The 27,500-nt window shown below is 43.2% G+C and overlaps 2 protein-coding genes across 14 annotated transcripts in view; one reads left to right on the forward strand and one right to left on the reverse strand.

The window, feature by feature from the left end:
- Window positions 1-15,237, forward strand: part of glsb (glutaminase b) — a 56,808-nt gene extending 41,571 nt beyond the window's left edge. For 9 of the 13 annotated variants that reach the window (XM_031583525.2, XM_031583518.2, XM_031583554.2 and 6 more), the window contains 5 exons: window positions 2,397-2,489; window positions 10,972-11,033; window positions 11,441-11,517; window positions 12,230-12,293; window positions 12,547-15,237. In XM_031583525.2, coding sequence (XP_031439385.1) covers window positions 2,397-2,489; window positions 10,972-11,033; window positions 11,441-11,517; window positions 12,230-12,293; window positions 12,547-12,694 — 444 coding nt within the window. In that variant the 3' untranslated portion in view covers window positions 12,695-15,237. Of the gene's footprint in view, window positions 1-2,396; window positions 2,490-3,620; window positions 3,821-10,971; window positions 11,034-11,440; window positions 11,518-12,229; window positions 12,294-12,546 lie in introns of those variants that run through there. The other 4 variants (XM_031583580.2, XM_031583587.2, XR_004165540.2 and 1 more) reach the window with 3 other exon arrangements.
- Window positions 15,176-27,500, reverse strand: part of LOC105913246 (signal transducer and activator of transcription 1-alpha/beta-like) — a 25,594-nt gene continuing 13,269 nt past the window's right edge. The window contains exons 10-24 of the mRNA XM_031583477.2: window positions 26,546-26,638; window positions 26,147-26,206; window positions 25,828-25,857; window positions 25,607-25,697; window positions 25,359-25,400; window positions 24,735-24,821; window positions 24,128-24,226; window positions 23,081-23,213; window positions 21,821-21,876; window positions 21,422-21,510; window positions 19,227-19,366; window positions 18,105-18,293; window positions 17,767-17,851; window positions 16,762-16,858; window positions 15,176-15,598 (exon numbers count right to left, since the gene is read on the reverse strand). Of these exons, the coding sequence (XP_031439337.1) occupies window positions 15,584-15,598; window positions 16,762-16,858; window positions 17,767-17,851; window positions 18,105-18,293; window positions 19,227-19,366; window positions 21,422-21,510; window positions 21,821-21,876; window positions 23,081-23,213; window positions 24,128-24,226; window positions 24,735-24,821; window positions 25,359-25,400; window positions 25,607-25,697; window positions 25,828-25,857; window positions 26,147-26,206; window positions 26,546-26,638 (1,306 nt within the window). The 3' untranslated portion in view covers window positions 15,176-15,583. The remainder of the gene's footprint in view (window positions 15,599-16,761; window positions 16,859-17,766; window positions 17,852-18,104; window positions 18,294-19,226; window positions 19,367-21,421; window positions 21,511-21,820; window positions 21,877-23,080; window positions 23,214-24,127; window positions 24,227-24,734; window positions 24,822-25,358; window positions 25,401-25,606; window positions 25,698-25,827; window positions 25,858-26,146; window positions 26,207-26,545; window positions 26,639-27,500) is intronic.

Below are 27,500 nucleotides of genomic sequence, written 5' to 3' on the forward strand. Positions count from 1 at the left end.
CCATCAGATAAAGTGAGCAGTGAATAACCGCCCCCAGGAGGTGCCCCCTTCCGGTGGTTGTGTAGAGTATTGTGTGCCTGAGACAGATGGAGTTCCTGTCTCCCAGCATCCCCGCCGCCTGACTCACGATGGCTCATGGCGCGTGTGACTCACCCCAGCGCCGCACAAGTCAGGCGCTACTGCTGCTGCTGCTGCTGCTGCTGGTGCTGCTGGTGCTGCCGGACGGACAGGAGAGGCTGTCTGGCTTTCATAGCGCCACGGCACGTTCCTTTCTGGGAGGTGCCGGGAGGAAAGGGCCTGTCGTGTTGAATTCATGATCAGACAGAGAGAGAGGAAAGATAAGGAAAGAGAAGGAATGGATGGGTGGGTGCTGAACGAGAGAATGTAGAGAGAGAGAGAGAGAGAGAGAGAAAGAGAGAAAGGTAGAGAGAGAGAGAGAGAGAGAGAGAAAGAGAAAGAGAGAGAGCGAGAAAGAGAGAGAGAGAGAGAGATAGAGAGAGGAAAGTATGTGAGAGGTGGGCGTTAGAGTTTGCCTTGGTCCATCTATTACACAGAGTTTATTATTTGCATCTAAAAAAACAGCCGTCAAAAGCAAGTCTTTTCTGCCAGGTGCAGGGTGTGGTGGCATTGAGGGTGTGGTGGCATTGTTGGAATGTAAAATATATATCGGGGCTTTGATCACATAATTATACTGGTCACTGCAGCAGCCAGCAGACCGAAGAGGTTGAGAGGTTGAAAGACTTGCATTAGCATTTAGCATGCTAACAAGGAGGTGTTTAATTCAATGACATTGAAGCCCATTTGATTGAACTGTGAGAGGACTGGGAACATCTCCGCTATGATACACCAGACGTACTGTAACTACTGACCGTCACACAAGTGACTGGGCCATGTGATCAGTGTCCAATCTATGCCAAACACAAGAGCCAAGGTCACCGGACCAATCACATCACGTTCACCCAAACTCCACATTCACATTGTAGATGGAAAAGAGAGGATTTGGTTGAGAGAGAAGAAGAATGGTTTGATCTGTTCATGTCTCTTTGAATCATCTCAGCACTAATCAGACACATGTACACACAACACTGATCAGACACATGTACACACAACATTAATCAGACACATGTACACACAACATTAATCAGACACATGTACACACAACACTCATCAGACACATGTATACACAACACTCATCAGACACATGTACACACAACACTGATCAGACACATGTACACACAACACTGATCAGACACATGTACACACAACACTCATCAGACACATGTGCTTGTCTACACAAGCAGTTTACACACACAGACACAGACACACAGACACACAGACAGACAGACAGACAGACAGACAGACAGACAGACACACCCACACACAGACAAACACACAGGGCTTGTGTTTTGAAAGATGGAGGTGTACACTGATGTGTTATCCCTGTGGCTTTGCATACCATCACAGCTGCAGAACCATCGGTTTCTAGAACCTTCCAGTGGGGCAGCTCTTCACTGACACATACATACTGAGCTCTTATTGGTGGATGATGATTGATGCTCAAAGCCACTTGTTGACACACACATTTATCCAGAGACCTGCTACCTGATTCTTAGATCCAGGAGTATACTATAGAAAAGTCAAGAACAGACCCTGTCCAGATCAGGGTGAGGGTCAGACTACTAACGTAATCTAATCTCTGGGACTGGACCATAAAGGTGCTGGTTGATTTGACAGGGGTATTTTTCTCCCTTACCAATCTTCATAACTAAATGGACTCTCAAATACCTCTTTGTGGCTGAAAGCCCTCAAACCCATCTTAAGTCAGCATGTGTCAACAGAAGAATATATAATTTGTTAACACACAAATAAAAAAATTAATCAAAAGTGAACTGATCTAAAAGTAAGGGGTTTACGTGGTTCACACAAAGTTGTTTGTCGCCCTCTGGTGGTCTCGTCTGAGGGTGAGCCAAGAGATGTTGGGCTTGCCAGAGAGTTAGGAACTGGTACATTTCTCCCGGTAACTATGCCAGGAATGAATGCGGCCCAGTCTCCCCTAAATGAGATGTGTAAGAGGAGACAGGGGTAATTAAGATGGATGCTGATAAGAAAGAACTGCATCGGCGGTGGGAAACGTCCTTGACAGGCAGTGACCTTGTGGTGAAACGACTGGAGGCAGATACTCCTCAAGACACTTGAGGAGAACAAACACCTGCTCTCTCTCTCTCTCTCTCTCTCTCTCTCTCTCTCACACACACTCTCTCTCTCTCATTCTCTTTCTTTCTTTCTTTCTTTCTTTCTTCTTTCAGTTTCCTTTCCATTTCCTTTTCTATATTTATCTGTGTGTCCTTCTGTCTGTCTGTCTGTCTTTTTTTGACTCCTGCATTCTTGCGTTTCAGGATTTGGTATCCGTGTTCAACTTCCACAACTACGACAACCTGAGGCACTTCGCCAAGAAGCTGGATCCTCGTCGCGAGGGAGGGGATCAGCGGGTGAGTTTCTATTTCCCATCACGCACTTCACCGACACTCAAACCCCCATGTCACGCTGTCTCCCCCTCCTTCCCCCCAGCCTATCTTTTCAAGAGGCAGGGTGACGCTTTTCCGCAGCCCTCTGGTAGATGGGCACAGGTTGGCATAGTTAGTGCCCAGTTAGTGCCCTATTAGTGCCCAGTTAGCGCTTTAGCCGGAGCTTGAGTGTGGTCGAGGTGTCTCAGGGAACAGGGCATCTTTTCTTCTTCTTCTTCTTTGTCTTTTTCCAGAGAGAAGTCAAATGATCATCTTCCACAGATATATTTTCTCACTGTCTTCTGCGCCCTAGTGGCTGACAACGGTGCTACACTCAAGCTTTGAGTTTTAATTTTATGATTTTTGCCTGCGCTTTCCATCTGAACTGGCCCTCTAAATTGTTTCTGGCTGACATTTGGAGTAACGTTTATTGTAGAAATAAAAAAAATGTAATCTGACCATTCATTTGAAAGCTTATTGCTGTTTACAGTATACAGTGCCTGTACAGCACTGTATACAGTGCCTGTATAGCTGGACATAATTGGAGGGTGAAAACCCTGCCTTGACCCATCATATATGTTTTTCAAACACAAAGCACATGTCACACTGGGTGTGGAAATGTCACCTGAATGTCGTTTATGCCATATCTATTCTACGCCCCCCCCTGACACTGCTGTGCCAGTTTGGCAACACAATGCTCACAGCATTTATTCTGTGTCAACAGCGGATTTTTACCAGGCAGCCGCATAATAGCCGATGGTCATGTAAACAGTCACAGCCTGCCTGTCAGTGCCAAATACGACTGTGCCAAAGAATGCTAAATAGCGCCAAAGAGGCTCCCGGCTTCAGATGTGATGCGGAGGCAAAAACGAACTCTAGGGGAAACAAGTCCAAGTCAACAACGTGTGTTGGTTCATAGGAGATAGCTGAGCTGATAGGAGAAACTCTGTGTATTTTATCTGGTAGCCGTAACTCTTGACAGACTTTATTCAAACACTGTTGAGTCTGCAAACTGAAAACCCACACACACACTTAACACACACACAGCTTCCTCCAGTACCACAGGACGGAGCGAAGGAACTAATGTGTTGTCCATGTTATCCGTGTCACTTAAAGCAGCAACAGAACTTTGGGCCCATGGATTACGAGAGCCTGCAGCAGGAGTTGGCTCTCAAAGACACGCTGTGGAAAAAGGTCGCGCCCGCGGAGTCAAACGACGACAGCTCCACCACTGTAGTCTATAGGATGGAGAGCGTCGGGGAGCGCAGCTAAAACCAAAAAAGAATAAAGCAAGAAGAAATAAAGAAATAAAGAAATAAAAATAAAGACGGACCTGTTCACTGCACACATGTTCTAATGCAGTGACCAAAGTTACATAAGTGAATATATATTTATATCGAATAAATTATTCAGATGAGTATTTATTTTCCACACAGCGCGATGGATTGTTGGAAAAAGATGCTGTATTGTTTTTTATTCTTTCTTTGCACCTCTACAAATTCTGTCTGTCTCTTGCTTTTCTAATCTCCTTCCCTCTCTATCTCTCTCTCTCTCTAGCTCGCTCTGTCTCTCTTTCTCTCTCACTCTCTCTCTCTGTTTTTCTCTCCCTCTCTGGAAAGTCAGATGTGTTAAATGTTTAAGCCATCCTACCATGTTATTGATGGTAACAGCCTCCGGCAGCTCTTCTCTAGACTAAGATGGCATTGTTTGAGACCGTTACCATTACAGGACTGGTTTGCCTCACCTCTCCTCGATGTGTCCATGTTTCTAAAAAAAATCAAAGCAAGGGATTCTGTTTTTCCTGTTTTTTTTCTCATTTTTTTTTTTTTCATGTTTCATGTTTTTTTTTCTTTTCTTAAAACTGGGCTTGGGCAGTCAAGAGTTCCAAACTATAAAGCGAATGCATTGAGTATCAGTATGTTTCTGGGTTTCTTAATGGTTACATATAGGACTCATGGTGTGACACATGCTTCTTGTTTGTTTGTTTGTTTGTTTGTTTGTTTGTTTGCTTTCTGGTACATTTTCATCATCTTATACCAGTGAGTATTTGAGTTACGAGTGCCGGGTTGGTTTCGGGGGTTCCGAGGTGTTACTGAGTAGAGGGGTCCTGACTGCTTTTGAACTCTGTGATAGGTCAGATTTACACAGCTATAATTTAAACGGCTATACAGATTGATTTGGAGCTGTGTGAGGCTACTCATACATACACACACACACACACACACACAAACACACACACACATCCTGTTTGCACTGTATTGATCCCAGCACTGCGTGTGTGTGTGTTTGTGTATATGTGCATGTATGTGTATGTGTACATACACAACTCCCCTATGGGTGTGTGAAAATAGAGCACGTCTGCCTGTCTGGAGGTGACGCAATTTGATACAAGTGACCTTCAACTTGTACCGATGTACTGACATCAGAATTCACACACACCCGCACACACACACACACACACACACACACACACACACACACACACACACACACACACACACACACACACACAGTGTTATATAGTTCTTGCCTCAGCAGCATATGGAAAGAAACACACACACACACACACACACACACACACACACATCCACCCTCCCTCAACCTTCCCTCCATTATAGTCTGCCTAGCCAATCACTACACAGATCATCTGTAGGGCAGGACCATGTGTTTTTAGCAGTGCAAGGAACCCTGGGTATTGTACCCAGGCTAGCATCTTGCTCAGCCACTTGACTCACAAGAACACTAACTATAGTCTAGTCATTAAGTATTGGCAGTGAATCTCTCTGCAAACACAGCTTGACAGGACGCATTATTACTGGTTCTGGCCATCATTTCTAAATTGCACGACAATGAAAGTTCATAATTTATACTTTGGAGGCATAGTGGTGTGCTGAACAGTAACCTCAGCATCCAATGGGGATTCCACACTGCACAAACGTTCCGTTGTGATCCCCCCCCCCCCCCCCCACCCCCCATCCCTTCATAGTTATAGCCCTGGAATGTGACCTTAGCTGCCTCCTTCTTTGCACTGGCATTTAAAAACCCAGAAGCCTTAGATGTTAAATGCTGCTCTTTATCAGATGCTATCCATATAACACGTACATTAATTCATGTTATATCACACTGGAACTTGAGACACTTCAAACAGGAAGTGTCTTTTTTCGATCATTCAGTAATGTGGAATTGAGCTGGAAAGTTGTCGTCTCTGCTGTCAAACTGAAACTTTTGGCTTTTGGCTTTGGATTCTTCTTTTGTTTTTCCTTTGGTGTGATTTCAAGCAAAACGCTGTTATTTGTAACTGTTACAAATATATATATATATATATATATATATATATATGTATTAGAAACTGTCCAGATAGAACCTAACCCTCGAGCACATTTAGCGAATACATCTTATCAGTCCAGGGGTCATCCGCTGTCTGGAAAGCCATTCACAAATAGAGTTACTGCTTTAATTGTGGCTGACACTTGAAATTATTATTGTTTGGTTTTGTTTTGTTTGTTTCTGAATGTAGTGTGTGAATTCAAAAACTTGATAGTAGGTGAAGCAGTAAAAAGTGAGGCAGCGTGATCCTCCCAAAGTTAAATTGACCAAAGTAAACAGCCAGAGCTTTGCACTAATGCGGTGTTTCATTGTGGTGGAACAGGAAGCTTTAGCATGGCTACCCTCTCAGGTGAATGGACCTGACGCTTTGGTCAAACTCTCCATTGCGTCAAAACACCTAGAATAGATGCTGTAATACAGTCACTAAAAGGTCTCCAGGACACAGGATAAAAAAATAAGACAAAATATGAAAGAAAAAAACTGATAGCAGGTTCATGGAGGCCCCCACCCCCACCCCACCTCTTCAGAAATAATGTGAACGCTGCCCAGTTCAGGCTGGTAGAGAAGAGTGGCGTGGCGTTTTGAACGCAGCATTTCTACTGACACGTTCTCTCACTGCATGGGTCTAATGTATTGGTTTCCACAAGACCATTTTATGTTTTTTGTCTTTGTGTTTCTCTTATTTTCTTTTCAATCTCTGGTATGCTCATTTTTGTATCAGTTAATAAATGTATTTTAATCCCACACTTTGGTTTTATAAAAGTATTATTTCTTGTGTTATTTTATGTCTCCATAGACTGTGTCTTGGAAAACTCTTGGTTTTCGCAGGATACTTGCCAATATGCCTGCCACTCATAATATAAGGCTCTGTTGTCTTTATATAGACAAGAGAACATTCATATTTGAGCAGAAAACTAAAAACTATCAGGAATCCAATTGTATTTGTTTATGCCTGAAATTACGAAAATCGGGTGATTCATACCACTTGAATGTTAAATTGAATTTAACAAATTTAACAATGACCGTCATATTTAGAATTTCCCACATGCTTGTCTTTAAGTATTGTTGCTCTATTGCCTCTAGTATTGTAATCCAATAAAGAGGTTTAAGCTCTAATAGATATACATGCCTCTACGAGCCTACATGACTGTGACGGCTCCAGAACCACACCTGACCATACTGGACTCGAAGTCCAAGCTTTTCCCCAATCAAGTGTTTCTCAAATTACTCGTTCAAGATGCCCAGTTCAAATTTGTTTCAAATATGTTTATTGAGAAACATAACAGTACAATTGACAATTGACAATTATAAGTTTCTTTTTCAAAAAATTTGAATTGGAAATTTGCACATAGGTCTGTGGGCTACTTAGAAAACATTCGGTGAGAGGAAAAATATCACATATCTTCAGCCATATCCCCAAAATTAGGTCCTTTGTTTGTGATGTGACACAGTATTCCTTGTAGCTTTTAGACTGTAGCCAGAGGCATGACTGGTCTAAAGATTCAGAGCTTTATCAAAAGCACATCACATGTCCAGCTGTATTCACTTGTGTGTTTACTTGTTGTTGTTGTTGTTGTTGTTTTTGTGACGAACAGTTGGTGAGTAGTGCTTGCTTTGATGTGTAGTTTACCCTGGGATCTCCGTTGTGGTGAGGGAGCCGTGCTTGCGACTGTAAACATGTGATGGATGCAGGCTCTGATTACGTGTGCCAGTGTTCATCTGACAGTGTTCATTTCTTGTTGTTTTCCTCTTTACTGCTTGTCAAGGTTTAACACACTAAGACTGCAATGTACGAAGGCAGCGTCAGGTCATCTTTTCTTCCAAAGAATATACTGGGTCACTTCTCGATTGTTGGATAAACTAAAGCTACTGTAATGAAAGGGTTACTTGGTGTGGTTGTCATGTTTTTGAACTCTTACTGGGTTATAACCTTGGCAAGTTGTGCTCGTCTGTTATTGTATTGTTTCTTTTCATGAAGCAGCGGGCTGAGTGAGATTGGATGGCTCCCACGTGCTGTGTGTGTTTACATCCAAACTCACCCCCAGCAGGCTGTGTCCTCCGACCCATGTGTCCGTGTCTGTGGGTTCAGAAGGCTGCTGTTGTTTTCCTTTTTTTGAGTGTGTGTGTTGCGTGTGTGTGTGTGTGTGCATGTAAGTATGTGCACGCATGTGTGTGTGTGTGTGTGCGTGTGTTTGTGTGTGTGTGTGTGTGTGTGTGTTCGTGTGTGTGTGTTCGTGTGTGTGTGTGTGTGTGTGTGTGTGCATGTGTTCGTGTGTTCGTGTGTGTGTGTTCGTGTGTGTGTGTGTGTGTGCATGTGTGCGTGTGTGTGAACGTGTGTGTGAACGTGTGTGTGTGTGTGCATGTGTGTGTGTGTGCATGTGTGAGTGTGTGTGTGTGTGTGTGTGTGTGTGTGCATGTGTGTGTGTGTGCGTACGTGTGTGCATGTATGTGTGTGTGTGTGTGTGTGTGTGTCTGTGTGTGTGACTGTACTCTTTTCTACTTCTGTGGGCCATCACTGTGTCATGCTCACTCAGTTTCCTGCTGAGCTCTCTGCTGCAGCTACTGATGCTGGTGCAGATGACCTTTCAGGGCTCCCTCTCTCTCTCTCTCTCTCCCTCTCTCTCTCTCTCTCTTCTCCCTCTCTCTCTCTCTCTCTCTTCTCCCTCTCTCTCTCTCTCTCTCTCTTCTCCCTCTCTCTCTCTCCCTCTTCTGTCTCACTTTATCTTCTCTTCTCTCTCTCTCGCTCTCTCTCCCTCTCTCTCTCTCTTCCCTATCTCTCTCTCTCTTCTCTATCTCTCACTCTCTTTGCTTTATTTCTTTATTTTGTCCTTCTTTGTTTGCATTTGTGTGTGTGTGTGTGTGTGTGTGTGTGTGTGTGTGTGTGTGTGTGTGTGTGTGTGTTACACGGCAAGCATGTGCTGGCTAGAAACATCACATTTCTCATATCCGCATTTGCAATGTGACTTCATTTTATTTTGGTCTTTTTCACAGTGCACCTTCCCTTCCCACAGTCATAATTGCTGTGTAACAAGTTGAGATGGTATTTTTAGATGAAGCGGGAAAAATATAATTGTATCTTTTGTCTTGTAAATTATGAGTTTACTGAAACAGTGTTTCTTAAAATGACATTCTGAGCTGCACATTAACCCTAACACACTAATCAGTATGAGGGAACCAAAAACACAAATGGGATACTAACCTAACCAACCTGCTCAAGCCTCAGTCACTAGCCACTGTGTTAAGAGTGCTGCTTAATGCATAACACTCAACACGCATTAACATTAAGTGTGAGTCGCTCTGTTAACTCCGGAATTGAGTAGATTTATGGAGGCTGTGTGTGTGTGTTTGTGTTTGCTGGTGTGTTGGAGTTTGTTGCGGACTTCTCCTCGGTTCTGCTGTGTGGTTGCCAATGCTCTGTGCTCTGCTCCTCTCTTCTCTCCACTCTTGCCCTTTTGGCTTGTGTGCTGGCGTAACGTGCTCTGGGCGTGTGTATATATATATGTGTGTGTGTGTGTGTGTGTGTGTGTGTGTGTGTGTGTGTGTATACACATACATTGTGGCCTTGCATGAGACAGAAAGCATTGTGCTCCTTGCCAGTTTGACCCTGTAATACCAACCTGTGAGCTGCTTCCAGTCTAACCATTAGATCTCCCTGTTCTGTCTTCCCTCATAAGGTTTGTGCGCCCGAGAGAAAAAAAGTGTTTGTTTTCAATATTGTAATATTTACTCACACTTACTGTTCATATATATTGTTATTTATTATTAGTTTGTCACGGGGGCTTATTCAATTTCCTTGCCTCTGTTACTTCTTGGAAAACGAGATTACATTTAATTCGACATTAATTGACCCCACGGGGATGCTGTTTTTTAAATAATGCATTGTGGGAAATATCAAATATGAAAATGATAAGCTTTTGTTTCTTTACATGCGCTCTCACAGACAGGACTGACATATCTGAAGAGAGGAGAAAATATATAGACGTCTGCTGTGAAAAGCCTACATTTATTGAAAGGGACTTTATGAGGTCTAGGCTCCCCCTTCTGGATGTTTATGGTAGTGAAGAGCAACACCCAGTAAAGTGCAGTGCAGGAATTGTGTTTTGCTCCAGTTGACTCTGTCCATTTGACTTAAAGCTAACATAAATAGGCCTTTAAAAGATGTCATTCTTACAAAAGAGAAATTACTCACATAGCAATTAATAAACAACTGTTACACAGTAAAGGAAAGTCAGGAACGTGGAATGGAACACATAGGGGAATGGAACACATAGGGGAATAGAACACACAGGCAAGCCAGTAGTTCTGACTGTAGAACCATTCCCACTTCTCTCATCAGCTATTCCAAAAACCCCACCATGCATCGACCCAGGGCCTGTTATTGTTGCCTCGATCAATACAGAACTCCTGTAGAACCCCAACTCCCACGCTTCAGGAAGGCGTATTGATCAGGTAGTCTGATAGATGGCGCCATTCGACCACACTGTCAGTGAACACATACTTCCAGGTGTTTTTCGTTTTTTTTAGCATCTCCCTGGTGGCCGTGTGCTAATCAAGCTTATTCATATTCTAGAAACGTCTAATCCAGTGTGTGTTTGATGTATATTTTAATCCTGCCCCCAGTAATCCTGCAGTGACTCATTGTGTGTTTTTCATCAGTCTCCTCTATCCTCTACCATAGTAACCTGCCAGGTCTTCATAATAATAATCCCCCCTAATTAACCACACCAGCTCTGCTTAGGCAATCAGGCGCAGTTCTCCCCCTGCTTATGATGGCCGGAAAACGCCTGATTTAGCTAATGAGACAAATAGCTAATAGCTAATGAGTTTCAATCCCAGAATAGCATCGAGAGATTTGAAGACATGCATCTTAGGTCTCAGGTATCTACAAAAATAAAATAGCCCTTTTTTTAACATTTAATGGGACGTGTGATGAAGAGGACCCTGACGTTGTGACATCACTACTGCCTTCCGTCCCTTCAACCGTGTTAAGTTTAGAGTTAAACTAACAAGGGGCCTGCCTCTCTCTGTGTACAGTGTGGGGATTGGGGAAATGAGGCGCACACTAGCAATGAACAAGTATTTATGTAGAGAACACACCTCTACCCATACACCCTTTCTCTCTCTCTCTCTCTCTCCACAGGTGAAGTCTGTCATCAACCTCCTCTTCGCCGCCTACACTGGGGACGTGTCAGCACTCAGACGGTAAACCTGCTCGCAGTCGCCTCAGTTGTGCAGTACTAAAACAGGGGCATTTGAAGGACTGTTCTGCTTAAAATAAAAATAACTGAAAAAGGTGTCCACACCAACTACTGAATTGAAATAGTATCATGATAATTATCCACACACACTCAACAGAGCAGCAAGATATATTAGTCTATAATCAGGGCATTGCTGCAAAAGAGCCCTGTGCTCAGTCAATTCTCCCTGAATAAACAATTATGATGATGATATTACATATGTATGACTTAGTGTGTGTGCTGGCTGATTACCTTAGCATGTTATAAAAGATGGCTGTAGAGTTAAAGTGTGAATGTGTGAATGTGTGTGGTGTAAATGTGTGTGTGTGTGTGTGTGTGTGTGTGTGTGTGTGTGTGTGTGTGTGTTTGCAGATTTGCATTATCCTCCATGGACATGGAGCAGAGGGACTATGACTCCCGGACGGCTCTACATGTGGCTGCAGCTGAAGGTGAGGAAGATCAGGGAGTCTTGCTCTCAGAACCTGCTGAAAACACACTTACACACACACATACTCACACACACACACGCACACTGACATACACACTCACACACACACGTACACGCCTACATGGGCCTATGCATACAAACCCACACTCACTCACACACACGCACACATACTCACACACACACACACACACACACACACACACACACACACACACACACACACACACACACACACACACACACACACACACACACACACACTCACACTCATGCACACTGACATACACAGTCAAACACACACGTACACACCTACATTGGCCTATGCATACAAACCCACACTCACTCACACACACACACACACACACACACACACTTTTGCATAGGGATATAGGGGGTTCCCAGTATAGTCATTCTTGTAATGGTTGGTGCAATGCCTGCCCACCATCCATTAGATTTACATGCATATCTAGCCTTGTGTGTCCAGCCCACATGAACCACAATCAATGGGCGCCATGGGTGATGTAAAGATTACAGTAAATGGAACATTCTTCAGTTGGGAATGTGCAACTTCCTCTTAGCAGTTCTGGTGTGCTCCACCACTCCCTTCTTGGCCAGCTTGTGTGCGTGCGTGTGTGTGTGTGTGTGTGTGTGTGTGTTTCTCCTTCAGTTCCTAGTTAACTGAATTGGTTTTGTCATATCCTCTGGTGTATTAGGGCACATTGAAGTGGTGCGATTTCTTATGGAGGCTTGCAAGGTGAACCCAGTGCCTAAGGACAGGTAACTCTCTAGTGGCTTCTGTGTGTCTGTGTGTGTGTTTTTGTGCGCCTGCATGCTTGTGTGTCTGTGTGCGTGCATGCTTGTGAGTGTGTGTGTGTGTGTGTATTTGTGTGTGTGTGTGTGTGCATGCATGCTTGTGTGAGTATGTATTTTCTACTAATTCTTAACTAAACCATGACACAGTGATAGCCTTGAATGGCTAGCATTAATACAGTGAAGTGTGTATAAACTCCTCTGAAATGCTCCCTTGTAGATGGGGCAAAACTCCTATGGACGAGGCAGTGCACTTCGGCCATCATGACGTGGTGACCCTTCTGCAGGAGTACCACACCAAGTACAGCCCCCAGAGCAAGGAGCCTGCAAAGGACTTAGACACGAGTAACCTGGACGGCCTGCTGTAACATTCCAGTCCAGCAGGGGGCTCCACTTCATGTTTTCACCACCAAATCTCAAGCCTGATGCTTTTCTGTTGATTTCTGTACTTCTGTATTTTTGAATGTGATGTGTTCTCTGTGTGAATGTGCTGCTTGTGTGCGTGCGTAGATCAACTGCTATCTTCTCTCTCTCTCTCTGTGAAAACGTGTTGCCCTTTCCCGTACGTTGGTCTGTGTGTGGTTAACAGTTGTGAGTGTGCATGGTGATAGCATTGATAACAGTAACGAAGTCTAAAGACCAAACCAATGAAGACATATGTACATAACAGTATCAGCTATTTCACAGGCTCATATATCATATCATGATTTTGAAGTCAGTCTGTCCTGGATTCATCAGATCCTGACTGACTGCTAGACCAGGGGCCAGCCCAACATTCTTGGATTGGTGGGTTGGTTCACGGAGGTGAAAAGGAAGAAGTGTGTAGGTGGTGGGGAATTAATGAAATTCCACAAAACACTTAAAAAAAACTCCAGACATAGGAGGTCGTATAGGAGGAAAACAAACAAAAACCTGTTTGACTAGCCACTGCTCAAGTGAGAGGCTTCTCAAGGGAGCTGAAGCACATGACACTTTGGTACATTTTCCCACTTTATCATCATGCGCTAACAAAACTCCACGCACTATTTTACACAGAATAGTCCACAGATGTATATTTACATACGAAAACTTGATATTTGCTTTCGTTATTTCATATACTATAAAGCGTAGTTTTGGCCCCGAACAACAAGGTTAGCATTTAGGCCTCTTTGGGTTTGGTAGAAGCAATGAATGTTTAGTATTTCACAAGTATTTTTGTACTGCCTGTTTTGTAAACTCATGTAAGATGCGTATGTTCAAAGATTAAACCAAATCGGTTCGGGGGAATGTCATAATTTCCCATCCTGATATCTAATGTTAGGCCTCTGAAGCTTTTTATTTTTGGAAGGACCATCTTGGGGCCGATCAGGTGGGGGCCAACAGCAGCACGGTAGTTTTGCAAAGCCAGACGTGACTTCGGCACTATGTGAAGACCCCTCAGTGACCCCACTGTGGGTGTGGAGATTGTCTAAAACATACACTGACGAGGCTTCAGCTACGGTTTGTCGTTCTAAGCCCCAACTTATCTGCAGCACGTGCCTGTACTTTTAGCCAAACATAACCAACCCTCCTTCAAGCTGCACCAACAGGAGGCGTTTGGATTTCAAATGAGGTTAACACAATAATTGTTCCCACCCACATTTAGCCAATGGTTCACTATAATTGTTTCCGAATATATTGTATAATGTATATAAAGTATACATTAATCTGGCTATACGATTCAAAGCTAGCTCTCTAGCAAGGTTCCAAGCAGTACCTGCAAGAAAAGAGCGCTGTCATCAGCTCTGTTCTTTTTGGGTCATTGTGTGTGCGGTAATGTTTGAGTACCTGGAAAAGCGATATATAAAATTAAAGTATTATTATTATTATTATTATTATTAATAATAATGTTCTGTTATGTGACCTCCACCTGGTCCTCTCCAGCGACTGCTCTTACCACTTTGACGGACAGTGAGGAGGACTTAGTCATCCTACGAGACTGATTTTAGTGAACGCCTCTCTATTTATATCATCTGATCCGTGAGACAAGCTATGGCGAACTGCACGTAGCACGAAGAATGGGGCGATCTTACTGTAAGTGTGGATCGGTTTTAGCGAGTGGTGTTTCTGGATGAGTACCGAAAGCTGCAGTGATGACATGGGCTAATTTGGCTTTGTTTAAAGGTAAAGTCCGTCATTCTAGTCCCATACACTTTTTATCAAATTCAGTGAATAGCTTCTCACGGCCCTCCTGCTGTCCATGCAGTGTTTGCACTAAAGAAAACTAGTGTTTGTACACAGCTCTGCCTCCGAAAACAAACAGTCCGTTAACAATCCCAGCAGCTAATCAGCACAGAGCTTCAGGAGCACGGAAGGGAGGGCCTGCGTAATTTGATGTTCAAATATCAACAAACTTTTGTCGAGATGGAATCGCGGACTCTACTTTTAAGCTCTAGCCACAATGATGTAGTTCAGCATAGAGAGCAACAGACAAGTCTCTGTATCACTGCTTGTGTTCTTTTAGGGGAGCAACAGACAGGTCTGTGTGTCACCACTTGTGTTCTTTGGAGCAACAGACAAGTCTCTGTATCACTGCTTGTGTTCTTTTAGGGGAGCAACAGACAGGTCTGTGTGTCACCACTTGTGTTCTTTGGAGCAACAGACAAGTCTCTGTATCACTGCTTGTGTTCTTTTAGGGGAGCAACAGACAGGTCTGTGTATCACCACTTGTGTTCTTTGAGGGGGTGAAGTAGGTGCTGACCAGCCTAAACCAGTCTTCAGACAGACCTGAATGTATCACACTGGTCACTGCAATGACGATGTTGTCCTTTTTTTTCTGTTTGTGGTTATAAAGGTGTGTAAGGTATACAGTAATAACAAGTAAACATATGCACTACATATATATTTATTTAAATGAACAAATGTTAAATAAAGCAAAGCTATTCAGACCCAACTGCATGTCAGCGTTTCTTGGGGGGCAGTTGTGGTAAGGGCAAGGCAAAACAAAAAAAAAACACTCAGAAATGCAAATTCAAAAAATATTGTATCACTTGCTGTATAATATTACTGTATGCAAAGATTATCAGTTGACACAAAATACCACCGTTTCTCCAACTGAAAACACCAGTACGTTAAAGCACACAGAGATGGGCGAATGTACTGGTGGGTGGTATATACACATATTTCTGTACCATGGTTTTGCTATGTAGTCCTTGTGATGAGCTTTCTGCCGTAGAGACAGCATGAATGTAGAGTAAGGTATGGGTGCTCCACTGACCAAACTGCCAGAGCTCAATGGGTTAGTAATGTGTCATCTAAAAAAAGAAAACACGAGAGACCAATTACAAAACTTGACCATGGGCCATTACCTCTGATGTGTCTTTGTTACAATAATGGCATTGTAAAATATAGTACAATATGGCAATCATTGACAGTCTGAACCTTGTACATGTCCTGACCCTAATGTATACAAGTACTAATTTGCTATTACTTATTATAACTTGAGTTGCACTTCCTTTCTGCAATCATGTAGTAAATAAGGGCACTGTATGGAAATGTCACCAATATTTTTTTGGTAGAAATTAGACTAGACTTGTATAAGGCAGACCACTGAGAGAGTAGCTCCTTTTACCACACAGTCATTAGTACATTATTTACAGAGCTAACAGGAAGGTCATGTAACCAACAGAAAGTTCATGTTACTGGATATGTTGCTCTCAGTGGAGGACTTCATCGAAAATATGGAGAAAAGGTTTTCTATTTATTTAGAGAACTGAGAATATTAGCCATTTATGTTCTTCTCTACTTGGGGAAACCCACTGTTCCTTTTTAAGTGTCTGAGCATATGTCTTTAGGAAATGAGATCTAGAAACTCAATCTATTTTAATTCAACACATAGTGCTACTCGTCCCCATTTGACGACACTACCATAAACCGAATGACTGTTTCCACAGTTTCTGTAGTTTAAGTTCCAGTTTCTGCAGAAAATTACTGACTTATTGAAATCATTTCTGCAGTCTATGGTAAACTACAAGATACTGAAATGTAGATCTGCTGAACATAACAGCAATGGGACATGTGTTGACGTCGTCTAACTCTGTTCAGTTTAAAGCAACATGGAGATAGATTTAGCATAGAGTATTCAGAGAGCCCAATAGATTTACCATAGAGTATTCAGAGAGCCCAATAGATTTACCATAGAGTATTCAGAGGGCCCAATAGATTTACCATAGAGTATTCAGAGGGTCCACTATAACAAACTCAATCTGTCAAATAATCTGGATTGCCTGCTTACAATTCAGACCCTATTTTCATAGGCACATTTTGTCCAGTACCTAGTTACCACAGTACAACTATTTCTCTCAGAGGAGAATATTCAGTTACTTGTAACCCTTCTGTAATAGAGCTAAAAAAACATGGAGGACTCGAGAAGCTGTTCTTCTTCTCCGATGATGATGCGAAAGCCAGTGGCACGTACCAGACTGTCGATGTCTGCTGGGACAAGATTTGAGATCTCGTTGTACTCATCTGGGCTCATGGGTAAACTGATGGAGTCCTGCAGTCTGGGCTCCCCCCTATGGACAAATGAAGGGCAAAGGAGAGGGTGAGGGGCAAAAGGGGTAATTTAGCACAGAATTTTAGGGGGAACCAAGAGGAAATTATGGTTGCTGTCTATAAGCTCCACATAGGCAATGCAAACTTCAGATGTCAAAGTCAGTTCATGCGTCATCTACAGGAGTACCACACAGCCCTTTGAACCCAAGCCATGAAACATAAGACATGGAAACAGACAAATATATAGATCACCATGTAAAGTACGTAGTTTCTCTGTTAGTAGTACAGCAATGAAAATATTGATATGAATATGTATATTTAGGCATCAATTACTTAAACAGGAGACTCTTTAACTTTAACATTCTACATTACATCTAAAACTGTCACTAAAATTGAATCTCTTCAGATTCATACCACCAGAACCAGTGTTCTGCCTCTATGAAAAACTCAAGACAAATAGAGTGACCCTAAACCCACTGGTTGTTGGGTTGTTGGTTCATTGCCACTGCAGATCCAGGTCCATATGTTTACACAAAGTAAAACAGGGCAAAGAGAATTTGTAAGGAACTGGGGAAAATGGCTACGAAATGAAACATATGTAGACATGACTGGATAATAAAATAAAATAAAATATAAATACAAATTATATTACATATTAAAGGGCTCATATTATCATGATATGGCCCCTGTAAAGTCTCCTCCTGTTATTGGCCAGGTTCACCCCACCCCCTTGTATTTCTTTTTCTTTCTTTTTTAAATTATTTTCTTTCTGTTTATTTATTTCCCCATGTGTCTTTTTACCCTATTCCTGTTATTGTCTGCACTGCAATATGTTTGTGTGTCTTACTATCAATAAAGACAAAGTTAGTTTAAAAAAAAAAAAAAAAAAAAAAAACAGGGCAAAGTGGAGGTAGAGAAGAACACTTACACGGTCACTGAGATGAGTGAAGTGGGTAGGTAACCATTTGAGCTGTTCTGTCCCTCAACATCCATCGGTTCTGCTGATCGTTCCTCTGCAGAATAAAGGACGTTGGTCGTTGCAGCTCAAGTCGTGTGTTAATCAGAATCTGTGTGAGTGTGTGATAGTACAGTATGTGTGTGTCTGAATGAGTGTGTGCATATTTTATGTGTGCTTCTGGAACTCTGATGCAGTTAGAGATAGAGAGCGAGAGAGAGAGAGAGAGAGAGAATGTGTGTGTGTGTGTGTGTTTGTGTGAGTGTGTGTTTGTGTGAGTGTGTGTGTGTGTTTCTTTGGAAATCCCATACCCTCTGTAGGCCGGCTGTAGTAGCGTCCAAGGGCGTTATCCTTGGGAATGTTGGGATACAGGAAGACTAAGGGGTTGTCTGGCAGGTTACTCGCTGCCATAACCTTATAGTTACGCAGGATGTCTGGGAAGGAAATGGCTGCCAGTTCTTTCTTTGTGTAGGGCTCCACAGCATGGACCATAGGACCTTCTGTGCATACAACACACACACACACACACACACACACACACACACACACACACAGACACACGCATACACAGTTCAAAGTTCAGTCTCTTTCCAGAGGCTTGCTCACACAGACAGCATAATCTTCCCTCTCTCTCGCTCTCTCTCTCTCTCACACACAAACACACTCACACGCACACACACACACACACACGCGCGCGCACACGCACACACAAACACACACACACACAAGCACCACCCACCCACACGCAGTTCTTTAATTGTATATAATGCTTCACCCACATTTAAGTCTTCTTTCTTACCTAAATGTGCGTTCACTTTGTCTACCGAACACTCTCACACACACACACACACACACACACACACACACACACACACACACATACAAGCAAACCATACACACATATAAACCATGTACACTTACATGCATACAATAATTTTATTTTGTGCACATACACACACCCACACACACACCCTTACACACTTTCTACTGTACATATATACACTACTTCATTGTGAGTGGCACATACCATTTATCTTGTGCACACCGTAACACAGAGACAGCCACACACACACACACACACACACACACTATTTCTCACTCTCTCTCTCACACACACACACACACACACAATTTCTCTTTCTTTCACACACACACACACACACACACACACACACACACACACACACACACACACACACACACACACACACACACACACACACACACACACACAATTTCCCTATCTCTCTCACACACCATTTATTTCTCTTTCTCTCTCTGTCACACACACACACACACACACATACAATTTCTATCTCTTTCTCTCTCACACACACACACACAATATCTCTCTCTCACACACACACACACACACGCACACACACACACACACACACACACACACACACACACACACACACACACTCCCTCACCGCTGACTGTGTGCTCCACCCAGGTGAAGGTGATGGCTCCGTCTTTGCTGCTCTCGCTGAAGCGCAGCAGGAAGGTCCCCGGACTCTTATCCCTCAGCAGCAACTTCTCACGCTCCTTACTCACAAATCCCATGATGCACCTGGATGAGGGGAAACACACACAGCCACATGCACACATGCACACACACACACACACACACACACACACACATATACACACACATGCACACACACACACACACACAACATACTCACACACACATATACACATACATACACGCACACAGATGCACCAACACACACACACACACACACACACACACACACACACACACAGAGAATAACCTTTACCCAGAATCCTCAGACATCTATGACACAGATCCACATTCATATCTGAAATCTGAATCCTTATATTTGTGCGTTGTGCATGGCTGCATCGGCTACTGGCCCTAATAGGGTACCTTATTGTGTCTGTAAAGGAGCCTATAAAGGAGCGCCTGAAGCACCTATGGAAGCTCATGATGATTGTATGGAAATAAAGGAACAATTCAGATACTACTTTCACTCCGAAGGAGAAGAATGCTGTGACCATAGGCCAATTCTGACCGGTCAGTTTTTTAATGCAGAAGTGAAGCATTTCTTAGTGTGGTAGCAAGGAGGTTTGTCTCCTATTTGAAGGCAAAGAGCTTGATAGATATTTCTCTGCAGAAAGCTGGAATCGCAGGATTTAATGGATGTTTGGAATATAGAGGCATGATTTGGCATTAAATTCAAGCAGCAAGGATAGAGGGCAGAGACTTCTGTGTGGTATTTAATTTTTTGACCTCGCTAATGCCTTTGGATCAGTACCACACAGCTTGTTGTGGAAGGCATTCGGTTACTTTTAGATTCCTGAGAGGATTTCAGCGTTAGTAAAAGCATATCTTGAGGATATTTAGTTGTGCTTCAACACAAGTAACTTAACCACATCCTGGCAGCATTTGGAGATTGATATCACGTCTGGATGCACCATTTCATCTGTGGCTCTCACCATGGTGAGGTAATTATAGGGTCATCTAAATGGGTTGTTGGTGGCGAGTCGCTGCATAATGGCACCCGGTTACCTCCCATCCTAGCTTGTAGTGATGACATGACAACACATACAACTACTGCGCCATGTACCCGAATGACAGTCTTTAATGGACCAGGATGAATGTGAAAGCTAGCAAAAGTGTTTCTATCAGTAAGGGAAAACTGGTGGAAGAGGGTTTTTTATATTGATGGTGAGGTGATCCCTTCTATTGTAGTGAAGCCCGTGAAGAGTTTAGGCAGTTTGTGCCATCCCACGTTGACTGGCCAAGGACTGGTTGAAGAGCTAAGAGAATTAATTGTAATTGTCCTCCCAACTTTGAAGAACTTCAGAGAGTGGGTTGGTGAAGACAAAAGATGCAAGATGTGTATGGGTGTTGGCTCATTACAAAATATTCTGTCTGGTTGTAAAACTAGTTTGACCCAGGGTCGCTACACATGGAGACATAATCAGGTTTTAAAATCTTTGGGGTGTTTGTTTGAGAATAAACAAGTTGAAGTTAACTCTTTGCTGGTTAATGACACAGACAGTAGAATTTCTTTTGTGTGAGAGGGGCAGAAAAGTGGACACTAGGCACCTACAAACAGTACTGGCAAATGGATCAAAGTGCAGAACTGGAGCTTGCTGGTTGGTGCTGAGTGAAGGCAACTTTAAGTTCCACTATGTATCGTTGTGACTGCTATGACACCAGATGTTGTATTCGGAGTGTAAGGGCATTGTTTACTTTATTTAGTTAACAATTCTCTTTGAAGATGCAATTGAGGAAGCCTTTGAAATGAAGAACCTAAAGTATGCGGAACTGGTAGCAGAAGCAAGGGAACAAGGTTGGCAAGCAGACATAAGATTTATTTGTCATTGTTGTTGTTGTTGCTGTTGCTGGTGTTGTTGTTAGGTATTGCTAAGTATCGGTATGACGGTGGTAGTGCATCCTTTTGTGTTATAATACTAAGCTAGGTTCTTGGGTATGAACACTTGAATGTGACAGTGAGAGGATTGGTCGCTATGGGAAGTCCCTTAATCCTACCACAAGGAATTTAGTGACATTTTTACCTGTGTAAAGGTGTGCTTGCCATGACACATTTGGGCTTCTAACTCAGTGGTCATACTGGACGAGAGATTTCCTTACCCATCATTCCACAGGTTGAGTAGGTGGCGCTTTATCAGGTCCAAAATGGAGTCCATCCACATCCAGAAAGAGAACCCCCTGTCACCTGCCTGGATAGGCAAGCAGGCATATTACAAACTGCCTCATACACATGCACACACACAAACAAACTACACACACTCGTTGTTACACAATGAAACATGAATTTCCCACATGAACACAAACACACACACACAGACACACTCAAACATACACAGAAATCCATGCTCTCACAAACAGGTGGAGTTCCTTTCTTTCTTCAACAAGTTTCGATTTGTTTGCGGAGGACAGAAGTGAAACACTACATGTCAGCCGTGGCCAGTGAAAGCAGAACCTGAGCCTTTGCCAGTGTCATGAAGACGTCACAATCGGGCTACCCACCTTGCAAAACTTCGTCCAGGGCACCAAGCCCTCTGGACTTCCACGGGCATCCTGACCTGTTGATGCAGAGAGAGTCTGTCTGGTTAGTGCCCCATGAACCACATCATGGACTCCAAGTCAAGAGTGCTCCATGTAATCTGTGCAACAACTGAACCTGAATGCGTGTGAGTGAACACTAACTGCTGCATGTGTGTGTGTGTGTGTGTGTGTGTGTGTGTGTGTGTGTGTGTGTCTGTGTGTCTGTGTGTGTGTGTGTGTGTGTGTGTGTTGGGGGTGGGGGTAGAGGGGAGTGAATCTAGTCCCACTTATTTTGTACGAATCAGTGTCTTGGCCTTTTAATCAAATCTAGCCACCCAAGGGTTTGACGTTCAGGTGTTTTAAAGACCAGGAAGTGCCTCAGCTCTCTCCCGGAATGAACAAAATGTTATTCCTTGTAGTGAGGGGGGCGATTGAGGTTCCTGCTCTATTCTCAGGATGGGTGGGTGGGGGAGAGGCGTTTCCTGTTCTCTTACTGTGATGCCTCTTTTTGTTGTCTTTTTGTTATTAAAATCTTCCTTTTGTTAATATATCTTGCTTCGTGTCGTGCTCTGAGGCCCAGCTGTGTTACTTCAGCGCTGCACTCTTGATGTTGCTATGCGTTCCGACTTGAGCCAGTTGACTGCTGAGACCGTTGAGTCTCTCCATTATCTTGATTAAACTGCTCTCAGTATGAACATTAAATGTCTGAGTGAGCCATGATGCCAAGATGTATCTTTGATCAGATTAATCTTGAAGACCATTTATCTTGAAGGCTACTTGGTCTAAGATGAGCATTACAACTTAATTTAGCGGCTCAGTAGAAGCTATAATTACTGTTCTCCATGTATACTTAACTGTTGCCTTACAAAATATTATCTTGTTGTTTAGGTTTTCTAGCCATAGCCTGGGATTGAAAGTTAACCGTTAAAGCGTAAGTGTCATCCAGAGACGTCCCTCTTGGCAGAGTTGTCAGTAATGCCAGCTATGTTAGAATTACATTTTTTATCAGTGGCTTTGCATTGTATTTTGTAAGTTTTGTGTGTATATACTGCAGGTGATTGTGTCATTCACTTAGATGTAGTAGATGTTTATAGTAGATGTTTTTCTTCAAAGCAACTTCCAGTTCAGTGCAGAAAGAATTGTATCATTAGTATGGGTGCTCCGTGGGGGACCAACCCATGAGCTTGGTGTTGTCAGCACTATGGTGTACCTCTTCAGCTAGGTGAGCATCAGCTAACTCACCAAGGAGTTTATCTCCCAGCATGCTCAGTTGGTCGATGTTGAGGCCACGTTTGGTGATAGAGGAGAACTGCCAGCTGAGCACCTCAGACAACTGACCCCAGGAGGCTGCGGGAGGGTTGAGGAAAAACGACAGCTTTTGGGGAGAAGGAGAGATAGAGATAGACAGAGAGAGAAAGAGAGAGCGAGAGAGAAAAGGAGGGAGATAGAGAGGGGGAGAGACAGAGTTTGGAGAGGGAGGTGCAGAGAAAGAATGGAAAGGAGAAAAAAGAGAGGAGGTTGAGGGAGGGTAAGAGGCAGCCGAAGAGAAGAGAGAAGAATAAAATAGAGAAGAGTGAAAACAAAAGAGACAGAGAAGGAAATAGGGTGGGTGAGAGGTGGATCAAGAGATAAGACGAGCGGAGGAGTTGGAGAAAAAAACAAGAGCAGAGGGGTGGCAAAAGAAGAGAAGAAGGAGAGGAGTGAAAGAGGAGGAGAGAAGTGAAAGAGGAGGAGAGAAGTGAAAGCCAAATTAGGCACACAAACATGCAGAGGCGGAGTGAGAGAATAAAAGTGAAAGCACAATGGGAGGGAAAATGTCAGTGACAGAGAAACACAGAGAAGAGGGTTAAGAGAGAGAAAAGAGAGAGAGGCAAACAGAAACAGAAAGTAGTTAAGGACAGAGAGAAAATAGACAGAGATCAGAGGTGCATTCAAATGTTTTCAAACAGATTTCCGTTTGCCTTGACATCGCCAAATTCCCACAAAATCAGTCTGAGGAGGTAGGTTTAGGGTTATCGTTTGAATTAAACAATTAGTTTTGTTTCCACAGTAACATTCAAATTTTAAAGTTCAAAGAAAAACATGTTCACCTCGAACGTTTGCCTCTGAATTTGAACGTATCTCAGAACCAATATGAAAAAATTATAAATAGATTTTTAAAATAAATAAATCTAACTATATGATGCAAAGATTAACAGAATAAAACAAAACGTTTGAGGTAGGTGAGCATAAGAGTGTGAAAATTAGCACGGCCCCTGTCCCGTGTGCACCTGGAGCAGCAGGCTTTACCTTGGGCTCGCTGGTCAGCATGTTGTACCACAAGATGGAGGCCCAGGCACTTGGCATCTGGCTTACATTTGAGATCACCACGATGGGGAGAGATGTGGTCTGAATATGAGGCAGAACACAAAAATGTACATAACCTTTAAACAGAGATCCTTATTGGCTTCATAACAAGACTAGGGCCAGACCCAGAGACATGCACATAATCTAGATAAATAGATCCCTCCATAAAAACGAAAACTCCATGTCAGATACATGCCAGAAGAAAGCTGTTGTCTAAGATATCATGTACATGTCATCACTAAACTGATTATACTCCCACAGAAAGTTACACAAAGGTTCACTTGCATGTATCGGTGGTAATTCTATTATCTACAGTTGTCTAAATCCCTCTACAAAGAACAATTCATGGCTGGAGAAGAATGTGTGCGTGGAGAGGTACATGTGCTGGAGAACAGACAGGTGTTTGTCTCTGTGTGTGTGTGTGTGTGTGTGTGTGTGTGTGTGTGTCTGTGTGTGTGTGTGTGTGTGTGTGTGTGTGTATGTGTGGAGAGGTGCGCGTGGTCGAGAACAGACAGGTGTTTGTGTGAGTGACTGTAGGCGCGTCCCTCACTGTTAGATCAATAGGGTTTTGTCCGGGCAGGTTGAACTGGGTCTCGAAGCAAATGGTGTGCAGCTCTTCTGTAACAATGAGAGGGCCCTGAGGAGAGAGGAGACTGTTACACCTTCACCGACTGACCTGTGCACAGACCTCATTTCACATCAGTTCATTTCACAGTCACATCTCACGGCCACACACACACACATCTCACTGCTATACACACTCACATTTCACAGCTATACAGTCACGTCTCATGGCTATACAGTCACATCTCGCACCTCAGCACTGCATGCTGTCCATATTTCCCTGCCCTGAATACTGGCCTGAGCTCATTGGTGGCAGTCTTAATTAGCTGAACAAACCAAGTATCCCCAATTATGAGCATTCAAATTACTCTGATTTCAATCGGGTTTGGTTAGAGCAGGGACAGATAGGATATATGCAACGCAGGATTGATTGATTTATACAGTCTGTACAGTCACTGAGTCAATCATCCAGTCCTCATTCCATGATGTCGGCTTTGTTTATTGTCTCAGCACCACTCATTCACATCAGTTTCAGTCTAGCCTGTTTAGACCTTCAAAGCTTCAAAGCTTCACATTTTCCTCATCTCACGGTTGCGTAAGAACCTCTTACCTCATTCGTTCTGTTGCCAGTCGATCTCAGCTCCCTAAGTTGCTGTTAGGCAAAATAAAAGGGTCCCAAGTCATTAAACACATCTTTAGAGAGTGGTGAAAGTCATTAAACATGTCTTTAGAGATAGCTGAAAGTCATTAAACATGTCTTTAGAGATAGTTGAAAGTCATTAAACATGTCTTTAGAGAGAGGTGAAAGGTGTTGACTGAGATTTAGCAGCTGTGTATGGATGCAGGGTGATTCTGTACCAGGTGACGAAACTCAGCAGCCAAGCTCCCATTGGACTCTTCCATGTTCATGACTTTAGTATTTGTCCCCAAGATGTTGAATTTACGAAACCTACAGACAAGCAACACATCAGCAGAGATATGTATAATCATATCCTTAACTACAACCGGTAAAGTACAGAAAGCTTGTAAAGAAAAACGCAGTGAAGTACAGCTGATGGACAAAAAAGCATTACACTTACCCTCTCACAGTATTACGTTCCGCTACATCCCTGACAAAAAAAATTAAATCACACAAAAGCAAGCACAATTAAAAAGGGACATTTTATGACACAGCACAGGACATATATCATTGCACATGATAGCAGTTTCCTGTTTAAATATTAGGAGCTTCCCTGTAAGGCACCACTGGACTGCGGTGTGTGTGTGTGTATGTGTGTGAGTGTGCGTGTGCGTGTGCGTGTGCGTGTGCGTGTGCGTGTGTGTGTGTGTGCGTGCATGGTGTGGTGTGGTGTGTGTGTGCATGTAGGACACCCTTCAGTGCATTTGTATCTGACTTACTTGTCAAACAAAACTTTGACCTTCAACTGGAAGTTCAGCTCTGGGAGTTTCACCAGCAATCTGGGGATTAACAGACAGGCACAGTCTGAGTAATCTGTAAAGCAGATACTGTAAACACATAGATGTGTATGAAACCCGTTTGCCATTGAAGCATAAGAAGATATGTAACCTGATTTTACAGGGGCATTACAACAACAGTGCTGCAGCAACATCACTACCCAATTACAAGATACTTGAAGGAACCAGAGAGTTGACAAAAAAAAGTATAAAAAAGGTTTACCAACATATGAAGCATAAAAAATGACAATTAAAGTAGAGGTACCATGTCTCTCTTTTTTGAAGTGTTGCTGGTGTTCACTGTCATGACCAAGAATCCCAGAGACTGAGCATCTGTCTTACCTGAGTTTGACGGTGAACTGCACCCCTGTCTTGAGGATTAGGGGTCTCTGTGGGTGCGTGGGCATGCAAGGCTGCCTCTCCACCACCAGGGCACTGTAACACAAGACACCCACAGGGTCAGACCGTGTGTGTGTATGTGTAGATGTATGTGTGTGTGTGTGGTTGTGTGTGTGTGTGTGTGTGTGTGGGTGTGTGTGCGTGTATGTGTGTGTGTGTGTGTGTGTGTGTGTGTGTGTGGGTGTGTGTGCGTGTATGTGTGTGTGTGTGTGTGTGTGTGTGTGTGTGTGTGTGTGTGCGTGTATGTGTTTGTGTGTGCGTGTGTGTGTGTGTGCGCGCGTGCGTGCGTGCGTGCGTGCGTGCGTGCGTGCGTGTGTGTGTGTGTGTGCAGAGGGCTATTTCACTAAGTAGAATAACTGAAACTAGTGAAACCTCAAAGGGACACTGTGGCTTAACTCTTCCGTTACGTTGGAAATTACTTTACTTCCCACATTTTTTGAGGTCATGTTTTGGTGCTGCCTATCGAACCACCCAGGATACCTCAAACAAACCAAACCCCCAAAGCCCACTAGGGTTCTAAACCATACCCACTAGGGTTCTAAACCCCCAAAGCCAACTAGGGTTCTAAACCCCCAAAGGCCACTAGGGTTCTAAACCATCCAGATGTTCTCACATATCTGTTATTTTCCTCAGACAGGTGCCTTTGTGAGACATCACCCTGGAGCCAGTGGCCTGAAACAGTATGACTCAACAGGAAAACTATGCCTTGAGATATTCAACCCATAGGTCCCTACAGACTATTGTGGTTGTCACGGTACTCGATAAATACACATAATCATGATACATCATTATTGTTTCCACACTCAAAAGGAGTATCTACAAAATTGTGACAGGTAAACCAACATATCAAAAAAGTTTGTTCTTGGTGTCATGACAACAACTTGCCTTGAAATATTTG

This window comes from Clupea harengus, chromosome 2 (genome assembly GCF_900700415.2).
Source record: "Clupea harengus chromosome 2, Ch_v2.0.2, whole genome shotgun sequence".
Taxonomy (NCBI): Eukaryota; Metazoa; Chordata; class Actinopteri; order Clupeiformes; family Clupeidae; genus Clupea; species Clupea harengus.